This window comes from Lepidothrix coronata, unplaced genomic scaffold, assembly GCF_001604755.1.
Source record: "Lepidothrix coronata isolate B3197 unplaced genomic scaffold, Lepidothrix_coronata-1.0 Scaffold338, whole genome shotgun sequence".
Lineage (NCBI taxonomy): Eukaryota > Metazoa > Chordata > Aves > Passeriformes > Pipridae > Lepidothrix > Lepidothrix coronata.
Genome location: NW_016690518.1, coordinates 64,638 through 81,641, shown reverse-complemented (window position 1 = coordinate 81,641; position 17,004 = coordinate 64,638). Strand labels below are relative to the sequence as shown.

Here is a 17,004-nt window from a genome sequence, read left to right as displayed (position 1 = left end):
TTCTGTATAATTTATAACATAGTGTCTTTTCACCTGCTTCCATGTAGTTAGTCTGTGAGCAGAAAATGCTGATCATCTTCTAATATTACATTCTCAGTTCTTAAAGGAGCTGTCAAACAAACCACAAGGCTCTTCATGGTCATTCATGGCAGAAACTCCATTATAGAGTCCTAATAAATTGCTTTTATAGGTTAAGTTGTTCCAATACTTCCTAAAATATTTGAAATATTTCAGTAACTAGATATCAATCAACTTTTTTAAAAAATTATTGTTTTAGCCTTAAGTTCATAAGAGGCATTGAGATTCACAACTTGATCACATACTGTCAGGAAAAGTATTTCCTTGGCCTTGTATTTTCCACTTTTAATTTACAAAAGAGTTTTTGTTCCTCCCTTAACATGAGGATAACAGAAATTCCATTTTGCTTCTCTGTTTGCATCAGAGAAATTTGCATCATTCATCAGCATGCTTTTGCCTGACTATCTCCCAATTGTCTTAGTTTGGCAAAACCTCTCACTCTTTCCCATTTCTGCTTCTGCTAGTTTTATGCATATGGCCACTCTCATTGCTCTTCTCTAAATCCTCCTATTTTCTGTAACACTGTTTTTGAGAGAGTACATGCACTGTTCCCATCCTTTTATTGACTCGATGATACATTCGTTGGCTCTTCTGCCACCCTATTGTCTCGTTGTTTGAGCACTAGTGACATTCGGCTGCAGCGTGACCCTGAGCTGTGGACGAAGTGACCCCACAGCATTCTCAGCACAGCAGTTTCGGCCGCTTCGGTTCAGCCCGCGCCTCTCCGAGGTCTCCGCTCTCGGAAGCTCCTCCCCGCGGGCCGCGGGGCCGGAAGCCGCCGCCGGGTGCCCTGTGAACCGGGAAGGGCTCGGTTTGAATGAGATCCGGCTGATTCACCGCGGCCCAGGCGGCTCCGGCCCAGGTGAGGGCCCGGCTCGCCGGGGCGGCCGCCCCCGCTCTGCGGTGTCCGGGGAGCCCGCGGCCTGAGGAGGGGGCGGCCCGGGCGCCGGGCGGGGACGCGGGCTGTGCTGAGGGAGCGAGACGGGGCGGGTCTGGCGAGCGGCACCGGCTCGGGGGGGTCGGCGAGGCCCGCTCGTGTTGGTGCGGGCTGCGCCCCGGGGAGGTCCGGGCGCTTCGGGGCAGCGGCGGCCCCAGGGCGGCTGCGAACGGGCGGGGGAAGGCGGCGGGAGGGGCCGGGCAGCGGCGCAGGGGGGCCCCGCTGCTGGTCTCGGCCGGGCCTCGGCGCCGCACGGGCCCCGCGGCCGGGCCGCCTCCGCCCCGGCCTGTCGTGGTTCGGCAGCGCCGAGAGCGGGGTTGCTGTGCGCTCTGGGCCCCCACACAGACGCCTCACGGGCGGCAGCGCTGCTGCTCCCGGAGCGAAGCAGTGCCGCGATCCCCGGCAGTGCTGCAGCTGGAGCCGGAGAGGGAGGGGAAGTTAGGGCAAAGCACTGGCTGGGATACGCGAAGGAGAAAGAAGCAGAATTAAGTAGAAAAGGAGCGATAAACAAAATTTAACAGCGCCGTTTCTAGGATGCAGCCGACTTAAGTATCGGATTTGGAACAACTTTATGTAATATAGGTGGATACTTGTAAACAGTTGGGCAAATCTGTGTATGTGCTGGTGTCATCTCTTGCAGTTGCACTTGTTTTAGGTGTGCTGTGGAAAAACAGAAAACCACAGGGCTTGAGATTTACTTTTTAGAGAGAAGTTTTATGTAAATGTATTTGAAAGCTGTATATAACTGAAATGGTACTAGGCAAGCTGAAAAGTCTGACAGGTTTGTATTCATCTTAAAGCTTTCAGCCTGTGAATCTGAGGTGTACTATCTGCCTCTGTTTGTGACCTTAATGAAACACGGAAAAATATCTGTGTTTGAAGAAATTCAGAAACTGGCTTGCATATGAATTGCTTCTGAATCACTTTGTGTGACTTTGGGCAACTGAGTTTAGCCTGTAGCTTAATGGAAAATCACCTGTTAAAACATGCCATGTCAGTGATATTCATTTGATATCTATGGTTTAGAAAATTATAAACTAGGGAACGCTTTAAAATTAGCATTAAATAACACCAACATATAAATTAGTTTGTAAGCTTTCTTGGAAGTGATTCACTCCTGACAAGCATTATGGGGTATATACTAATAGTATCTACAACTGTCTTGTAACGTCTAGGATGATGGAAGAGAATGATTTAGGAAAGGACAGGTATTGAGAATACCTTGAATAATAGAGAACTGGTATGATGAGTATTTTTTGGAGTTGGTGATGGGATGGTTCCACAATAGTTGTGTGTTTACTTGCTTTTCTGCAGATTTCAGAGAAGTCTGTTACTTTATATGTAGCATAAAATTAAGATTAATTTTGTGGGTTTCTGTGGTGATGCAACTTGTTAATCTTTGCTTACCTGTAAGTTTGGTGTGAATATACTTTAGTAGCTTTAGAGTAGTTTGTTTCAGTCTGTGTTACTTCAGTAACTCCAGCTCAGCAATGAACATAGTAGAATTACGTTTGCTGTACTTCTAGAAGTCAGAAAGCAGAATCCAGAACCTGCAGACCTTCTAGTCCAGTTCGTGTCTATTGAGATTCAGGCCTATGCAATCTTGAAATAGGATCTGGATTTATAGAACTGAGCACATTATAGAAGCAAAATAGTTGTGTAATTCTGGACTTGCACTACTCATTCATGAAATTAATCTTTAGCTTTAATGAACAGGTGACTGACAGTTGGTGGTAACATCAATATTGTTTTTTCTCTTTTCATACAGAATGTATAGGAAGATAGACTAGCCCCGCCCCCTCTCTGCCTTTTCATATGTGAAGTATCTGTTCTGGTTTGATGACTTTACCTGTTCTTTTCTTGGCGAAATGATGTTTTTCTGCAATATGTAATTTCTCAACTGATTTGCCCTTGTAGCTGTTTATCATCCCTAGCGAAGCTGAAATGGTTACAGTTGCAGCAAAAGCCTTAAACCACTTTTTTAGTTGCTGTTAATAAAGTTGTTGATCATCTACTATGTATAACTTCTCAACGGGAGACCTGGAAGTGCTTGTACAAAGATTATTATGTAGTCTCAGGTGGAGAAACTGAGTTTTCAAAGATGAAATGATTTGCATCAAGTCCCTCAGTGTACAAATTGTGAAGTAAATTGCTGTCACCTGAGTCAAGCCTGATACTCTCTCCACTAATACGGCAGTTTAGTAGCCAGTGTTTTCTTTTCTGTGTATGTCAAAGCTGATTTTGATAGTTGTTTTTTTACTAACTCAAAAGTTGCCAACCCAGGAGAACTGTCTTTCATTGAGGGATCGCATCATGGAGTGTTAATGCTAGATAAAAATAGTGCACTGTAGTGTGAAACTCATGTATCTCATGCAAAGAGATACCGTAATTTAAGATCGTGTTTCAAGTTGATTTCAAAATACATGCTGAAACATGCCAAGTATAAACACAGTAGCTGTTGGTTTATACCTACATGTGTATATACATTTGTGCATAATCCTTTTATATAACTTCATCCCTATGTTACCTAAGGAAAAATGTTTTCATTATTAAGAGTCACCATTTAAGTAACTTGAAAGTACCAACGAACAACTGACTGATGAACCAGAGTTCTCCAAATGGGCAGCTCTTTCCAATTATTACAGTTACTACTATATAATAATACTACTATATAATAATTACATAATACTACTATAGCAGTAGTATTATGAGCAAGTATTAGGCATGGGTTTTAAAATTTCTGTTTTCAGGTCAGTTTTGAGATGCTCTGTGTATACTTTCACTACATTATTAATATCCACAGACTTTTCCCTTCTGAGGCCAGGACAGTTAAAACTAAACAATGGAAGCATGAATTTTTTAAATACTATCCTATGACCAAGATTTTTTAGTGAAAGTGTTTCAATCATAGACATTCATAAGCAGAGAAGCTACTTAATTCATTTTTTAAAGCCACTAGTTAACCTAATAATCTCAGTGATGAGTGTATGTCATCCAAATCCTGGTTGCACCAAAATGCAAGTTTGTTATAATTATAACTGTCCTTTTGCATTTTCCTGATATGGAACTATTTGATACGTTTACTCACTTCCTTAAAGCCTTACTTTAAACAGAGACTGTTAACTCTTCCTTGCAGATTGAAGGAAACATTATCAAAATACCTTTGCTGACTTTGAAAGGAAAGGAGGTGAGATTTACTGTAAACTGTTTGTTTACTTTTGTGCAAATGTAGGGAAAAACAATAGGTAAGTTGCATAATCAAAACTAGCTTTTTGCACTTTGTAGGAGGGAGAGGAAAAATTCTCAGGTATAGGTGACCATGCTGTGTGCTTCTCGAGGGAACAGACCAAGCTCACAAAGATCTGTTTCTTTAATACCCTGTAGTAAGCGGGGAAGGGAAAGCAAGTCGTCTGGGTGGCCAGCCTCTTAAAAGTGAATTGGGTTGTAACTGAAGCCCAATTGAAGAACTGGATCCAGTTCTGCTGTAGCCTGTTCTGCTGGCTGTTGTAGTTCTGGCTCATGTGATCTCTCCTTCTGCAAAGGATCACTTCCTTCTGCAAAGCTGTCAGAAGTACAGTAACTTTTCATTTGAATTGTTAGTGGAATTCCACCCCAGCCTGTCAGCACTGAGGAACTCTGATTTGTTCTTTCTCCTCTAACTTTCCAGGAAGGTGAACACATCTTTCTTTGCTCTTGTACTACTTTGAGATAAGGTTCAAAAGGGTCTCTGTTAACTTACCTCAATTACTAATAAACAAAGCAAAACAGAAAACCCCACCCAAACAAAAACCTCAAAACCAACCCCCAAACCCACATAGTCTTTGGGCAGCTTTAGCTTAAAGAATGATTTGACATAAATGTCTTCTGGAGTCTGGATTAGTGTTAGAAGCAATCAACTCTTCCAAGACCTCTTTTTCTGTTACACCAAGACAACTGTTTCTGGGATGCAGTGTGAATCGTCTCAGAGAAGTGAACAGGGTTAAAACCAACGTTTTTGTTAGCCTATCAGTTTTACTGCAAGGCTGCACAAATGGCTGTCCTGGCAGTACTGAGAAAGCAGCATCAAGTTGGTAAGCAGCAGCAGCTTCCCCACTGCTCCTTATGTTAACACTGACATTGAAAAAAATGTCTATCAAATCATGGCCACAGATCATTTCACAGATCTGTTTTAAAACACTGCTTTACAAATGATTGAGTGGATGCAATTAGTGGGCAGTGTTCTCTGAGAGGAGGATAACATGAATTTTAATTCCTAAATTGAGTGTGAAGCAGCCTTTCTCAACCTGAATTCAGGCAAACCTAAAGGACTCTGTGACTCTTCCAGTCACACAACCTGCTCCTGCAGAAATAAACAAAACTATCTGTACCTGCAGACTGCTCTTAACCTTGGTGCTTAGGTCATCTTAGCTAGACAAGGTCTAAATAGTGAAAAAGGACCATGGTTTCACTTTCTAACACCATTTTAAACAATCAATTAGCTTTAAAATGCATAAATGGATTATTATAATACTCTTACATGTCATTTTGAGAGTCTTGGAACTTTCTTTCAGTGTTATGGATACTTGAGCAAGATGTGGCATATACCACTTCAAGGGTTTATATGGTTAAAGGAAAAAGAAAACCCAGCAAACATTCTTTGGGATATTCTTCAATGATGCTTTGTCCTTCTAGGGGTCATCCATGTAACATTTCTTTTTACGTGGGCTACTGTTTCTGAATTTTACCGGTTTTCTCCCCTTCTTTCTATTTCCTTGTGTAGGAAAGAGACTTACTGGTGTCATCTTCATAGTCAAAAAGTGAGAGCTGCCGCCACATTTGATCTGTGATCACTCCTGCTAAGCACCAGGTTAGAAATGCATATTTGCTTTATTTGTAAAGGCTAAAGTTATCTTAATTAAGGTCTAAAAATTTTGCTTAAACTGTTTTAAGGTTCACAAAAACATTGTTTCATAAATGGATTTTATGGCTGAAATAATATTTAGATAGAGTGGATTGACAAAAATTAAAAGTAGTTTTGATTTGGTTCGCTAACCTAAATTCTTCAGATATTTATACAGAGTAAACAAATATGTTTAGGTCCAAATATGCTATAACCTACTAAAACATATTCAATTACAAATAGGCAGGTAAAGTAGTGGTTGCCACAACTCTAACCAGGGTCAGCTCATGGAGCTAGTGAAACAATTTGCAGTGCATCTAGAACTGTTTTTTGGAGACTTTCTGTTTGTGCCGCTGTCTTAAAAATCTGAATATCACAGTTCAGTGATTAGTCAGTGATAGTTAGGTGGGAAATGTTGCATCTCTCCAATTGTATAAAGCAATGAGATTTTTTTGGTAAGGTTTTGCTGATAAATAATCAGCTTGTTTAACGCATTAGTCTAATCCAACTTTAATATGGCAAAATATGCTTCTATAAATGATGTACTATTCTACTGAGTTAGAAACTGGAATAAACTGTGTAAATAAAATATTAACTAGTTAGTACTAACTATTGCTTTTCACTTGCATTAAAAGATTTATTATTCAATATCGTATCTTGAATGTACATAGGTAATACACCTCATCAGTTTTTGGAAGTTGTGTTGTTGTAGGAACGCCCAGTTTTATGGTTATCGGTTGTAGAGACCAAGAGTTTCTTAAAATAAGTGTACAACCATGATGGATTAAAATAATAATTTTAGTAGTTTAAATTTACTTCTCAGTTACTCTTCAGCCCTCATTAGTGTCACAGAAGATGAATCATTGTGTGTTTCAATGGAGGAGTATCTACCACACGGGGTAAAATGAAATGTAGTTGGCGTTAATTTATGGTAACATTGTGACTGTTTCATTGAAGCCATTTAACATATGCTTACATAATAGCTTTAAACAGCAATTTAACCTTTCCCAGGAAATTCTACAACTTGATTTGGAATTTATTGTAGTTCAGGATAGAAAAGTATATGCACTGTGTGCAGCTTTTGCCTCTAATAAAGAAGCTTGGTTTCAATGACTGTGAAAAAGGGAAGGATAACCATTGACCCTTTAATAAACTCCTTTTTAATTCATACAGTGCCAATGGAGCTTTAAGAAAGCACTTACTGTTAGTTGAGGCTGCAGTTGTTGGGTTCACATGTACCTACAAAATTAAGGGAGTGAATCAAATTAAACTAATAGCTTGGTAATGCATTGGACTGGGAAAGTGAAATTAGCAAATAGACCAAGTATTATTGATCCATGTATCTTTGATATTGTTATGAAATTATTAAAGTAGGAATTAAAATGCTGCTTCTTTGTGTGCTTAGAAGCTTAGATTATTTGTTTTAAACTTATACTGAAATAAAGCCTATCAGTCTTTAGCCAGTAAAAATATTAGCAAATTTCAGAAGAAATAATGAGATTATATTCACCTTTAACATGAAGACTTTTATTTTTAATACACAAAGCAAATTTATTTTTCAAGTTCTTTTGCATAATTACTTTTTAAAAGAGGGCTGTTGAATTAGTATTGCTAATGTAGTCTGAAATCATGTATATAATCCTCTTATTTGTAATGTAACATCCATTTGGAGGATGAATGTATTTCAGAAATCATACTTCCTCTTATCACCTAAACAGGCTTTGTTGTGTTGTATTAAATCTTGTCCAATTAAGATCATAGTTTCTGATGCTTTACTTTGTATCTTCTATTTCACGAATAAAATAAACCAGTAACATTTTCTAATTTCTATACGCCTTGGAAATGGCTTGATTTGCTCAAGACAGCTGTTTAAAAAGTAATATTTGGGGTTTGGTTTTTTTTTCATTTCTGAGTTTTGTTGTATAAAGCTAGGAAGTTGAACAAGACAAGAAAGCAGGATAAAGTTCTGTGAAAACTGGGACAGAACCTGTACTTAGGTATCCACAATGAAATAGTTGTTGTCGTTTCAACAATAGAAAGTGAAAAAACTGCAGAGAAAGAAACATCACTGTAATATTTTTAGCTGGGGGACCTTAACAGCTCTTATTCCTGTAGATCACTCCTTTGAAACTTGCAAGACACAAAAACTGCGTTTTCTTTTTTTAAGTAACAAGTTGCATTGATTGGAATAATCTTGTGCTAAAGCAATGGCACATGCAACACTGGAAATGTATTAAGTGACTGTACTGTCACTAGTCTTCTAACTATATACACATTAAATGTTTACTTTACAGTATTTCTTTTAGTATAATGAGTTCATTAAAAAAAGCTTTTGATGCTAATTCAGAGATCCATAATCTGCTTAGTGTCTTTCACATGTAGTTTTGATGATAACTGACAAGCTGTAAGTTAATTAGCACAGAACTTACTAATGAGGATGCTAAAATCCTTACTTTAACATTTTTATTCATGATTTTTGAACAAATTGAAGTAAATTTGTTTTAGGAAATTTTAGGAATAAAGTTTTAAGAACTTTTTGGCTGTAGGTGCTGATCATAACCAACAAAAATCCCCCAATTAATTGAATGCTAGGAAAGTTTTCAGAAGTTTGACAAGAGTGCTTGTCCTCAGAACTGGGGATAACCCAAAACCAAAGCAATAAAACAAAGTCTGTTAATTAGCATGGAAGACAGCTTCTTGAATTAATATGTGGTGTTAATTAACAGGAAGTCTGATGTTGTGTTGTAATTACCACCAATATTTTTGACATACTCAGTGACTGAAGGTGAATTATATAGATAGCAATTTAGTAAACATTTCAGAGCTTGGGAACATTTTTCCTTTGTTTCTGTTTTTCTAGAAATATGGATAGACTTCTGCGGCTGGGAGGAGGTATGCCTGGGCTCGGACAGGTGAGTATATAGCTTGTCAATCTTTAATATTAATCAATTCTGGAATATTTCTTTTCTTATATTTAAAAGCAGCATCAAAAAAAAAACCCAGTTCATAGTAATGATGTTTGACTCTAGGAATTGTTTATGTATATGCAAATCATTGTTATAGCCTGACATATTTTTTTTTTGTCAGTATGAATTCTTGTTTTGGCACTGAGTTTACATAACATATATAAACTTTTCATTTGGTGTCTGAACATTTTAAAGTTTGAATTGAAAAGCACTGGAAACACATAAAAATTTTTAAAAAATCAATTTGCAATAATCATCATGGCGAGGCTTCGCGAACGAAGATTTGGGAATTTGCAATAATACGGAATTTCAGAACATGAAGAGTGTTCTGAATGGCAGAACGTATCCACTGCTCCTTCATAAATGATATATTTCAGTCCTTGGATCACTTTGTGATGGGGCATTATAAGATACTGAAGTATACATAAATTTCAAGAGGTAATTTGAGCTGAATTCATCACTTGTAGGTACTTGTAGCCACCTGTATGTGTGTTTTATTGTGTCTTCTCTTGTTGACTGGTGTCCTCACTGCTGTAACATTACTCACAGGAAAAAAGCTTCCCTGCCAGCTGTCCTGCTTCAGTGAGAGACCTATTCACATTATATGGCTTCTCCTGCCACTACAGCAAGTCCTAGTGCTTTTTGCCTTGGTCAAGTGGCATGGCCAGCAGTCTTCAAAAATAAAACCAAGCTGATCTTATTCTATTGTGCTGATCACTGTGGATACAGGGGAAAAAAATAATTAGGAACTTCTTTGTTTGAGGTTTGTAGGAAGAGTTATTTCCCTAAGGAACGGGTTCCAGTGTTATTTTCTTTGAGGTCTTGGCTGGCTGCAGTAGCTGGCCTTTCTCTGCCTTCCTCATCTGCCTCCAGGGCTCTGTTTTAAATCAAGAATTCAGACTCTTGTTCTTCTGGAGAAATCAGTTCTGTGTGTCTTGGACTTCAGGATGTGTGTGCCAGGTTGCTTCCGGGATGACTGAAATTGCTAAACCCAGAGCTTCTTTGTGTGTAGAGCCTTTGTGTCCAGTATAACTACAAAGAGGGTCTAATACTAAAGCATTTGGTGAAATATTCTAAGCTGATTTACAAACTCTAGGTGTTTTGCCAAATAAACTGTAACTTTTGGTGCATAATTTTTTTTCCTTTTTATAGCTAAAATTCTATTCACGCTCTCTTAGTGAATCTTCAAGCCGCCCTCAGTTATTTTTAGTTTAATTTTCTTAAACAGTTATTTCTCTTGTTCCTCTGAGCTGCCAGCCTGCTTCATGACTCTTCATTTTTTTAACATCTGTGCAGTCTAATCTCTCAAGCTTTCACTTCTTAGTCCTCTCTGAACTTGACGCATATCAAAGCTGTTTTTCAAATTTACAGTTAACTCTCTGCTGTTTTCTGAATTTTTCATCTTTAACTTAAAGTTTGCTAGAAAATTGTGGCAGACAATAGAATATAACATCCAGAAGAAGCTTTGAACTCCTCTGGTAGCTTTGGCCTGCAAAGCTGCTCTTAAATGAGTTGATGAGTATGTGTTGGATTAAAAAAAAAAAAAAGGCAGAAAACTGAATTGCTCTTTATACAAGTTCCTACTTGCACTGGATGTGTTGAATACTTTTATAGTCTTTTTGTTTATTGAATCAGTAGGAAGGCTTTTTAAAAAAAATATTTTTATGTCCTTAAAGTACTGTGTTTCAATGGACCTTCAAAGGTCACTTCTGTTCTGAGTATCAATTGATTAGTAATTGAGATTGAGAGATAGTCCAGAGAGAATCAGATGTCTCTGAATTAGAAGAGAGAAGGCGGATACTTCTTGAATAAACTTTGTAGTGCTAGAAAGTAAACAGTTATTACTATTTGTTTTCACTAAAGTGTTTTAAACAACTGTACAAAGCTTTTTGTTTTTCTTATTGCTGTGTCACAGTTGTTCTGAGTTCTTCCTTAAAGGTTGAACATAGTAAAAACATCTGAGTGAGTCATTCTTGCTGGCATAAGAATCATCTGTGTGTATAGTCTGGTAGAAGAAGAGGCATTTTCAAAGTAGTTTTATCATATAATTTGGGCATTATTTTTTGCTTGTAGCTAGGGGTCTGCTTAGCAAGAGGACTGCATCACATAAGGTATGCTGTCAGTCCGTTTGATTTCTCTGTAACTGATGTTAAAGTAACAGCAGATGCTTGGTCAGCACAGTTCTTTCTTGGTCTCTGCCAAGGCATTCTTTCTCATTGACTTGCTTTAGCTTCTTCAGCAGTACTTTCCTCTTGGTAAAGGATTATTATCTGATTATTATATTGTTCAGGGTTTTTTGGTTTTTTTCTTCATTTCCAAACTCAAATATACTGTCCCAAATGCTCTTTGAATTAGTGTTTTTGCAATATTCTATTCAAATTTTTTTGTGTACTGTATTCTACTCTAGAACTACTTTCACTGCACTTGTGTTTCTCTTTTCTTACTACTTGCTCCTTCAGGATGCTACTGAGTGGCTGATTGGCCTTCACTTATCCAGAGGTGGTCAGTTCTAAGTTGCATCTGCCCTAAGCCTGTCATCATATGGTTGATAAACAAATCTTTAAGGAAGTAATCTTCAAGTGATATTTCAACAATAAGCTTTCCCTCCAGTGACTTGTGGCTTAGAAATCTTGAGCCATGTCTTCTCTTTTAGTCATAGATGGACAAAGGACTGTCTTTGTGGGGCAGCAGGTGGACAAGAGAGGAAGGGGGAAGAGAACCTTATAGCTTTTGGCATTACATAAGCCATTCATAGTATTTTCTGACAGTGCACTTGGTCATTAACTATGTGTTCTTTTTATGGGAAGGTACCTGTATTTAGTTTTGAACTTGATGCCAAAAATATGACCTTCTTTGAACGCTTTCTCATGCAGAAATTGTTTGTCTTACATGACTGGTGTGTACACCTGGAAGATAACCTCTGATTGTCTTGAATTTCTGCTCTTGTGGTACATGCATAAGATGAACCAATCATGGAAGCTTTTTCAAAAAGATGTAGGGGAACTGTAAAAGATTGAAAGTGTTGTGATGTCCCAAAGAAAATGCTTATTACTTTAACTTCCCTCCCTATAGTTAATGGAAATTAAGATTTTGGCAATGCCTTTGTTTTTCTTTGCTTGTATGGTCGTCTCTCTTTCTTCTCCTTCCCTTTATCATGTTGAGGGTTTTTCTAGTTATCTTCTTTTCCTGATTCATTTCCATCTCTCCCTGTTCTTCCCCCTGGAATACTGCCTGCCACAGAATTTCACTAGTGATTTAGTACTTTACTTTGCATTGTACATTTGCTGCAGACAAATTAACAGGCTTTGTGGGGTACGTAAAAGCATTCTACTTACGTGGCAGGCAGGAATTTGGAGCAACACTCCTCTTCATTTTGTATGCTGAACTATTGTTTGCTAGTGAAATCAGTTCCACATATGCCTCTATTAGGCAATCCTACTGAGTATTGTTAAAGGGTGTGAGCAAATTAAGTGTATTTTTAGCCGAGCTTTCTCTCCCCAACACTTTCAGAACAATAGTCCAAGCAATACAAGTTCTTGTCCGTGCTAGCACATGTTGAATCCAGATGTGATAGGAAGCAGTGAAACAATGACACTTCTTAAAAATGCTGTTGAAGTAATTTTTCATTACTTGATGGATTTTTGAAAATATTTATTTACACTGTTCTGTTCATGCAGACAACTGTTCTAGTACAATAAATGAAAAATAAAACTCATTCTGTATTTTTGAATTAACATATTTGATGACAGAGGGGAAGGGAAAAAGTCCAAATGGGAAGGGAGGGGGAGACAGAGAACTGACCTGTATCTTGTAAGGAGTGTTTACACCTTGAGTTGGAATATAGAAAATAGAAGTGCAGATAGCTATTTTATTTGAATCATGGACTTGCCAATTAGCCATCAAGTGCTTCCATCTGTGAAATAGTTGATCAGATGGGTTAGCTGGGATGTTTCCAGATTAGGGCATTGTAAATGGCACTTGAAAACTGTCACTTTGATTATGAGGTTTCAAGCATTGCACTGTTTGATGCTGTGGAACCTTTTTCCCCTTGTATGATCATGAGTTTTTTAGAACATGCTTATCCTATTTAGTAAATCTGTGGCACCATAGGCACTTGAGAGACCTGCTGCTAATCTAAAGTTCTGTTTCATCTGCTGATCTAGGCAGGATGGTTATTAAAGAAGAACACAGTGCACTCTTCTGCAGGACTTCTGCATAGGAGTTGGTGCTCTGGCAGGCAGAGAAGGGTCAGGCTCAGTGTAGATCATTCCAAATTAAGAATTACATGCAAGTTTCCTTGGATTGCTTTGTTAAGCTGATGTATCTCTTGAAGTACGACTTGTTCTTGCATCTTACATCTTCCGTATGTAAACAAAAAACCCACCAACAATAAAAAAACTCAAACCCAAAACAAACCCAGACACCTCCATCCCTCTTCTCCAAAAAAAACCCACAGCAAAAACTCAACCAGGAAAAAAAGTATACATCTTATTGAAGATTGTTTTGGTTTATTGATTCTTGAAACAGGTTGCATGTTAATTTGAAGGATGCAAATGTGTTGTCTTTAATGAAGTGCTTTTTTCCTTGAAAAGCTGTAGAGTGTTCTTGTATCTCTGTATCTCTTGCACCTCTACTACTTTCTCATTTCTGTGTCTCTTGGGTGTATATGCTTTGTGTGGTTTGAATTGTAGTGATGCACTATTGTCTGCTTCTCACATATATTTGATGCTTCAGATACGCCTTTTGACACTACTCTGCCAGGGTAATAAATCTGAATTAGAGCTCTTAAAATTGTGCATCATTTCTGTGCCATTGCTTCTGAGACATTTTCCAGCGAAGTTCTCAAGTATGAAGGATGTTACTATTTCTGGAATTCCAATGTAACTCCCAGTAGGTGAGATGGCGTACAATTTAGGCAGTTTATTCCAGTTCTACTTTTTTTCCCTGGAAGCTATCAACCCATTTAAAGAATAAAAAAATGTTCTCAGTGACTAACATTTTTCATCCATTAAAAACATCCAACGTCAACTTCCATAAGAAGTTAAGAAGACTTAATCGATTGCCTACCTTATCTTCTGTAGAAAGTCTTAGCATCAGTTTATATATCCAAAATATATGATTTTGTTTTAAGGAGATAATAACCACCTTAGATATAGTAAATATGCTGTTTTTCTTTCATAGTCTGGGATGAGTATTTTACTGCATTGATTAGTGTTTTAGTGAAGGGCTGTGCAGTGAAAGCTTCATAGGAAATTCAGGGTACAGGTGTGGCCTGTTTACGGGGTCTGCTTACACTGGAGGCAATGACTCCATGGGTCGAGTTAGGCTTATTTGAAAGTTGTTGGGGACTGCTAAAGGCAGAGTATATTTTGCCTACCTTTGAGCAGAGCTGATTCATTGTAACGTGATCTATATCCTAAAGGGCTCATGGGAGAGGGAGGTAGAAATATGGTAGAATTGGTTTAGGAGTAGTCATATCATTGTACTTAAACTCTGTGTGTATTTTGTGTTATAAAGGCTGTCTTCCAGTAAGATGGCTGCACTACATTCACACCTCACATTTTAATCACAAACAAACATAAAACTAAAAAAGCTAGTGGGTTGCGTCTGAGCATTATCAGTTTCCTCTGATCTACTGTTTTACTCTAGATACCATTTTTAGCTGCCTCCTCTTGGCCTCAGATCTTCAACTTCCATATTTCTAATAATTAGGCAATTAGCTTCTCTCTCTCCTCGATTTAATTGCCAGTGTAGTTCAACTGACTTTCCCCAGAAGAGGCAAAGGAGCTTGGACAAGGAAATGAGTGTAGCCATAATGAGAAAGAACATGAGGAAAAAAAGACTAAACAAGAAGAGACATCCTTGTGCCTTTTGCATTACACCTATTCATTTGTAATATTCCTTTCTGTAAGCTGCCTTACAGTGATTGATTTAATTTCTTTCTCTTAGAAGTTGTATCTTCTTTCTGAAATCCCATGCTAAGTTGCAATACTACTATCCAGCACCTTTGAACAAGGGCTTCTGTTTGCTTCCTGCCATGTAGAAGAGTCATCTTTAGGCCTTCCCTGGAAGTTTGAAGTGTTCTTGTGTTAATAGTGGTGTGGTTTTGGGCAGGGTTGGTTGATTGTTTTTCAAGTGCTGCAACCAACCTTCCTGCATATTACTACTGAATCTCCAGCTCATCTGCTCATATCCACAGGACCAGCTCTTCACAACAGAGAACTTGTAGGCATATAGAACCCAGTGCATTTTTCTACATATTGAGTAAACTGCTTTGCTGCTCAAAGTGTACTTCAGGGTGATCTCAGGTAACACCTGCTGATGGGTACTTGCCTTCTTGACAGAACTGTGTCTAGAATAAGGTAATTAAAAATTTGTGTTAGACACTTCTGGAGGTAGACAAAAATCTACAAATGCTGACTTGTCATCTGCATTGAGGCTCGGTTCTAAATCCCACTACCTTCTGTAATGCTGATAGGAATAGATAACAGGTTAGTCCTGGTTTTGTTCTGGAGTGAAAGTGAGCTCTGGATTTTCTTTTTATTTCCAGTAGACTGAGGTTGTGAAAAATAGTAGTTCTTTTCAAAAGGATGGTACAGTGTTACTGAGGATTTTTGTGTCCCTGATCTTATGGCTTTTTGCTAATCATAACGTTGTCGTACAATCACAGAATGGTTTGGGTTGGAAGGAACCTTTAAAGGTCATCTAGTCCAAATTGTGCTTCTGCTTGATAATAAAGGATATTAACTGCAGTGATGCAGCATACCTTCCCTTGCTGTGATATGTGTCTCAATGAATTTGTAGCTTATATGGGGTAAAGACAGAGAAAACACTGAACCTGGAAAGATCACACTTAAGTGGCCATTTCTTGCACCAGTTGTGTTGGGAAAATTGCAGAAAGTCTGACTACTGCAAGTTGCATCAAGGTGATATATGTAAATTTTATATCGTGAATACATGTTAGTATTGGGTAATAAATATTTATTTCTAATAAAAATTAGACTAAATAGAATGTCTGTAAAGTACATTGTAGTGAAATTAAACTTAACGGACCTCAAAATAACTTCAATTAGCATCATTTGATGCCAAATCTGGTAAATATTTTTTTCTTAGTAAGTTCTAAGCCTCTGTCTTTGACAATATTTTCAAAAGGTAGTGCTGGAAAACAGAAGTACTGGCTTTTTTGTAGAAGACCTTTTAAAATTTTGACAGTTTTGGGCAATTAGGTGAGCGAAACACGTTACATTCTATGAGCACGTGGGAAATCCTGCATATGCTCACACTGGTGAATTACTATACCTCTTCCATTAAACTGCTAGTAGTGCAGTAGAGACTACTAATAGATGGATAGGATAGAAACATAAGCTAAACTTTCATGACTTCCTTCTGTTAACTGAAATTCTGACCAGGTTTTTCTGGTGTCCCAGTAAACTGGAAACTATTTATGTTTGAAGTTCTGCTTAATTAAAAGCAAGCACATAATAAAAACAAACAAAAACACCACAAAAAACTCCAACAACAAAAAAACCTCACAACCAAAAAACAACCCAAAAATCACCACACGCGCACACACACACAACACACACACACACACACACACACACAAAAGAAAACCTCAAAACCCCACAGAAGCTAAAACTGCAAACAAGCAGAAAAGCTAAGCAGTAACGTCTTGGCTCTGCACCAAAGAGGTGTTGGCAAACTTATGATCCCAACCCGTTAAACCAACTGCTCAAAGCTATACAAAGTTCTGTGTTCTGTAATTTTGGTTTTTGAAGATACAGGGAGATTGGAAATGTTACATATTTCAAGTCCATCTATATTGCTGTTTATGGAGTTCTGTTGTAAATGTGAACCTGGATAAACTTTTTTTAGGAGACAGAAATTTGTAAAACATACTGATACAGTTTTTATCTGGCCTGTTAAGGTGGGTTTTTTTCAGAGGTTTTAAATTTGAAGTAGCAGTTGATGCCACAGTACTTCCCTAGTATCCTTACTCCATTTTGGAGTCTATGAGACTAAACATGTTACTACAATTTTTATTTCATCTGACATATGGTGTAAGAAGACAATGTGATCCTTTGAGAAATCTAGGCTGTTTGTTGAGGCTTATGGTATTTTGTGGTCTGTTATGTATGCTTGAT

The 17,004-nt window shown here is 38.0% G+C and overlaps 1 protein-coding gene across 1 annotated transcript in view; it reads left to right on the top strand.

Annotated features, from left to right (window-relative positions):
• The first annotated feature begins 826 nt into the window (after positions 1–826).
• PSMD14 (proteasome 26S subunit, non-ATPase 14) overlaps positions 827–17,004 on the top strand; it is a 46,759-nt gene continuing 30,581 nt past the window's right edge. The window contains exons 1-4 of the mRNA XM_017838417.1: positions 827–940; positions 4,152–4,202; positions 5,775–5,861; positions 8,755–8,806. Of these exons, the coding sequence (XP_017693906.1) occupies positions 8,759–8,806 (48 nt within the window). The 5' untranslated portion in view covers positions 827–940; positions 4,152–4,202; positions 5,775–5,861; positions 8,755–8,758. The remainder of the gene's footprint in view (positions 941–4,151; positions 4,203–5,774; positions 5,862–8,754; positions 8,807–17,004) is intronic.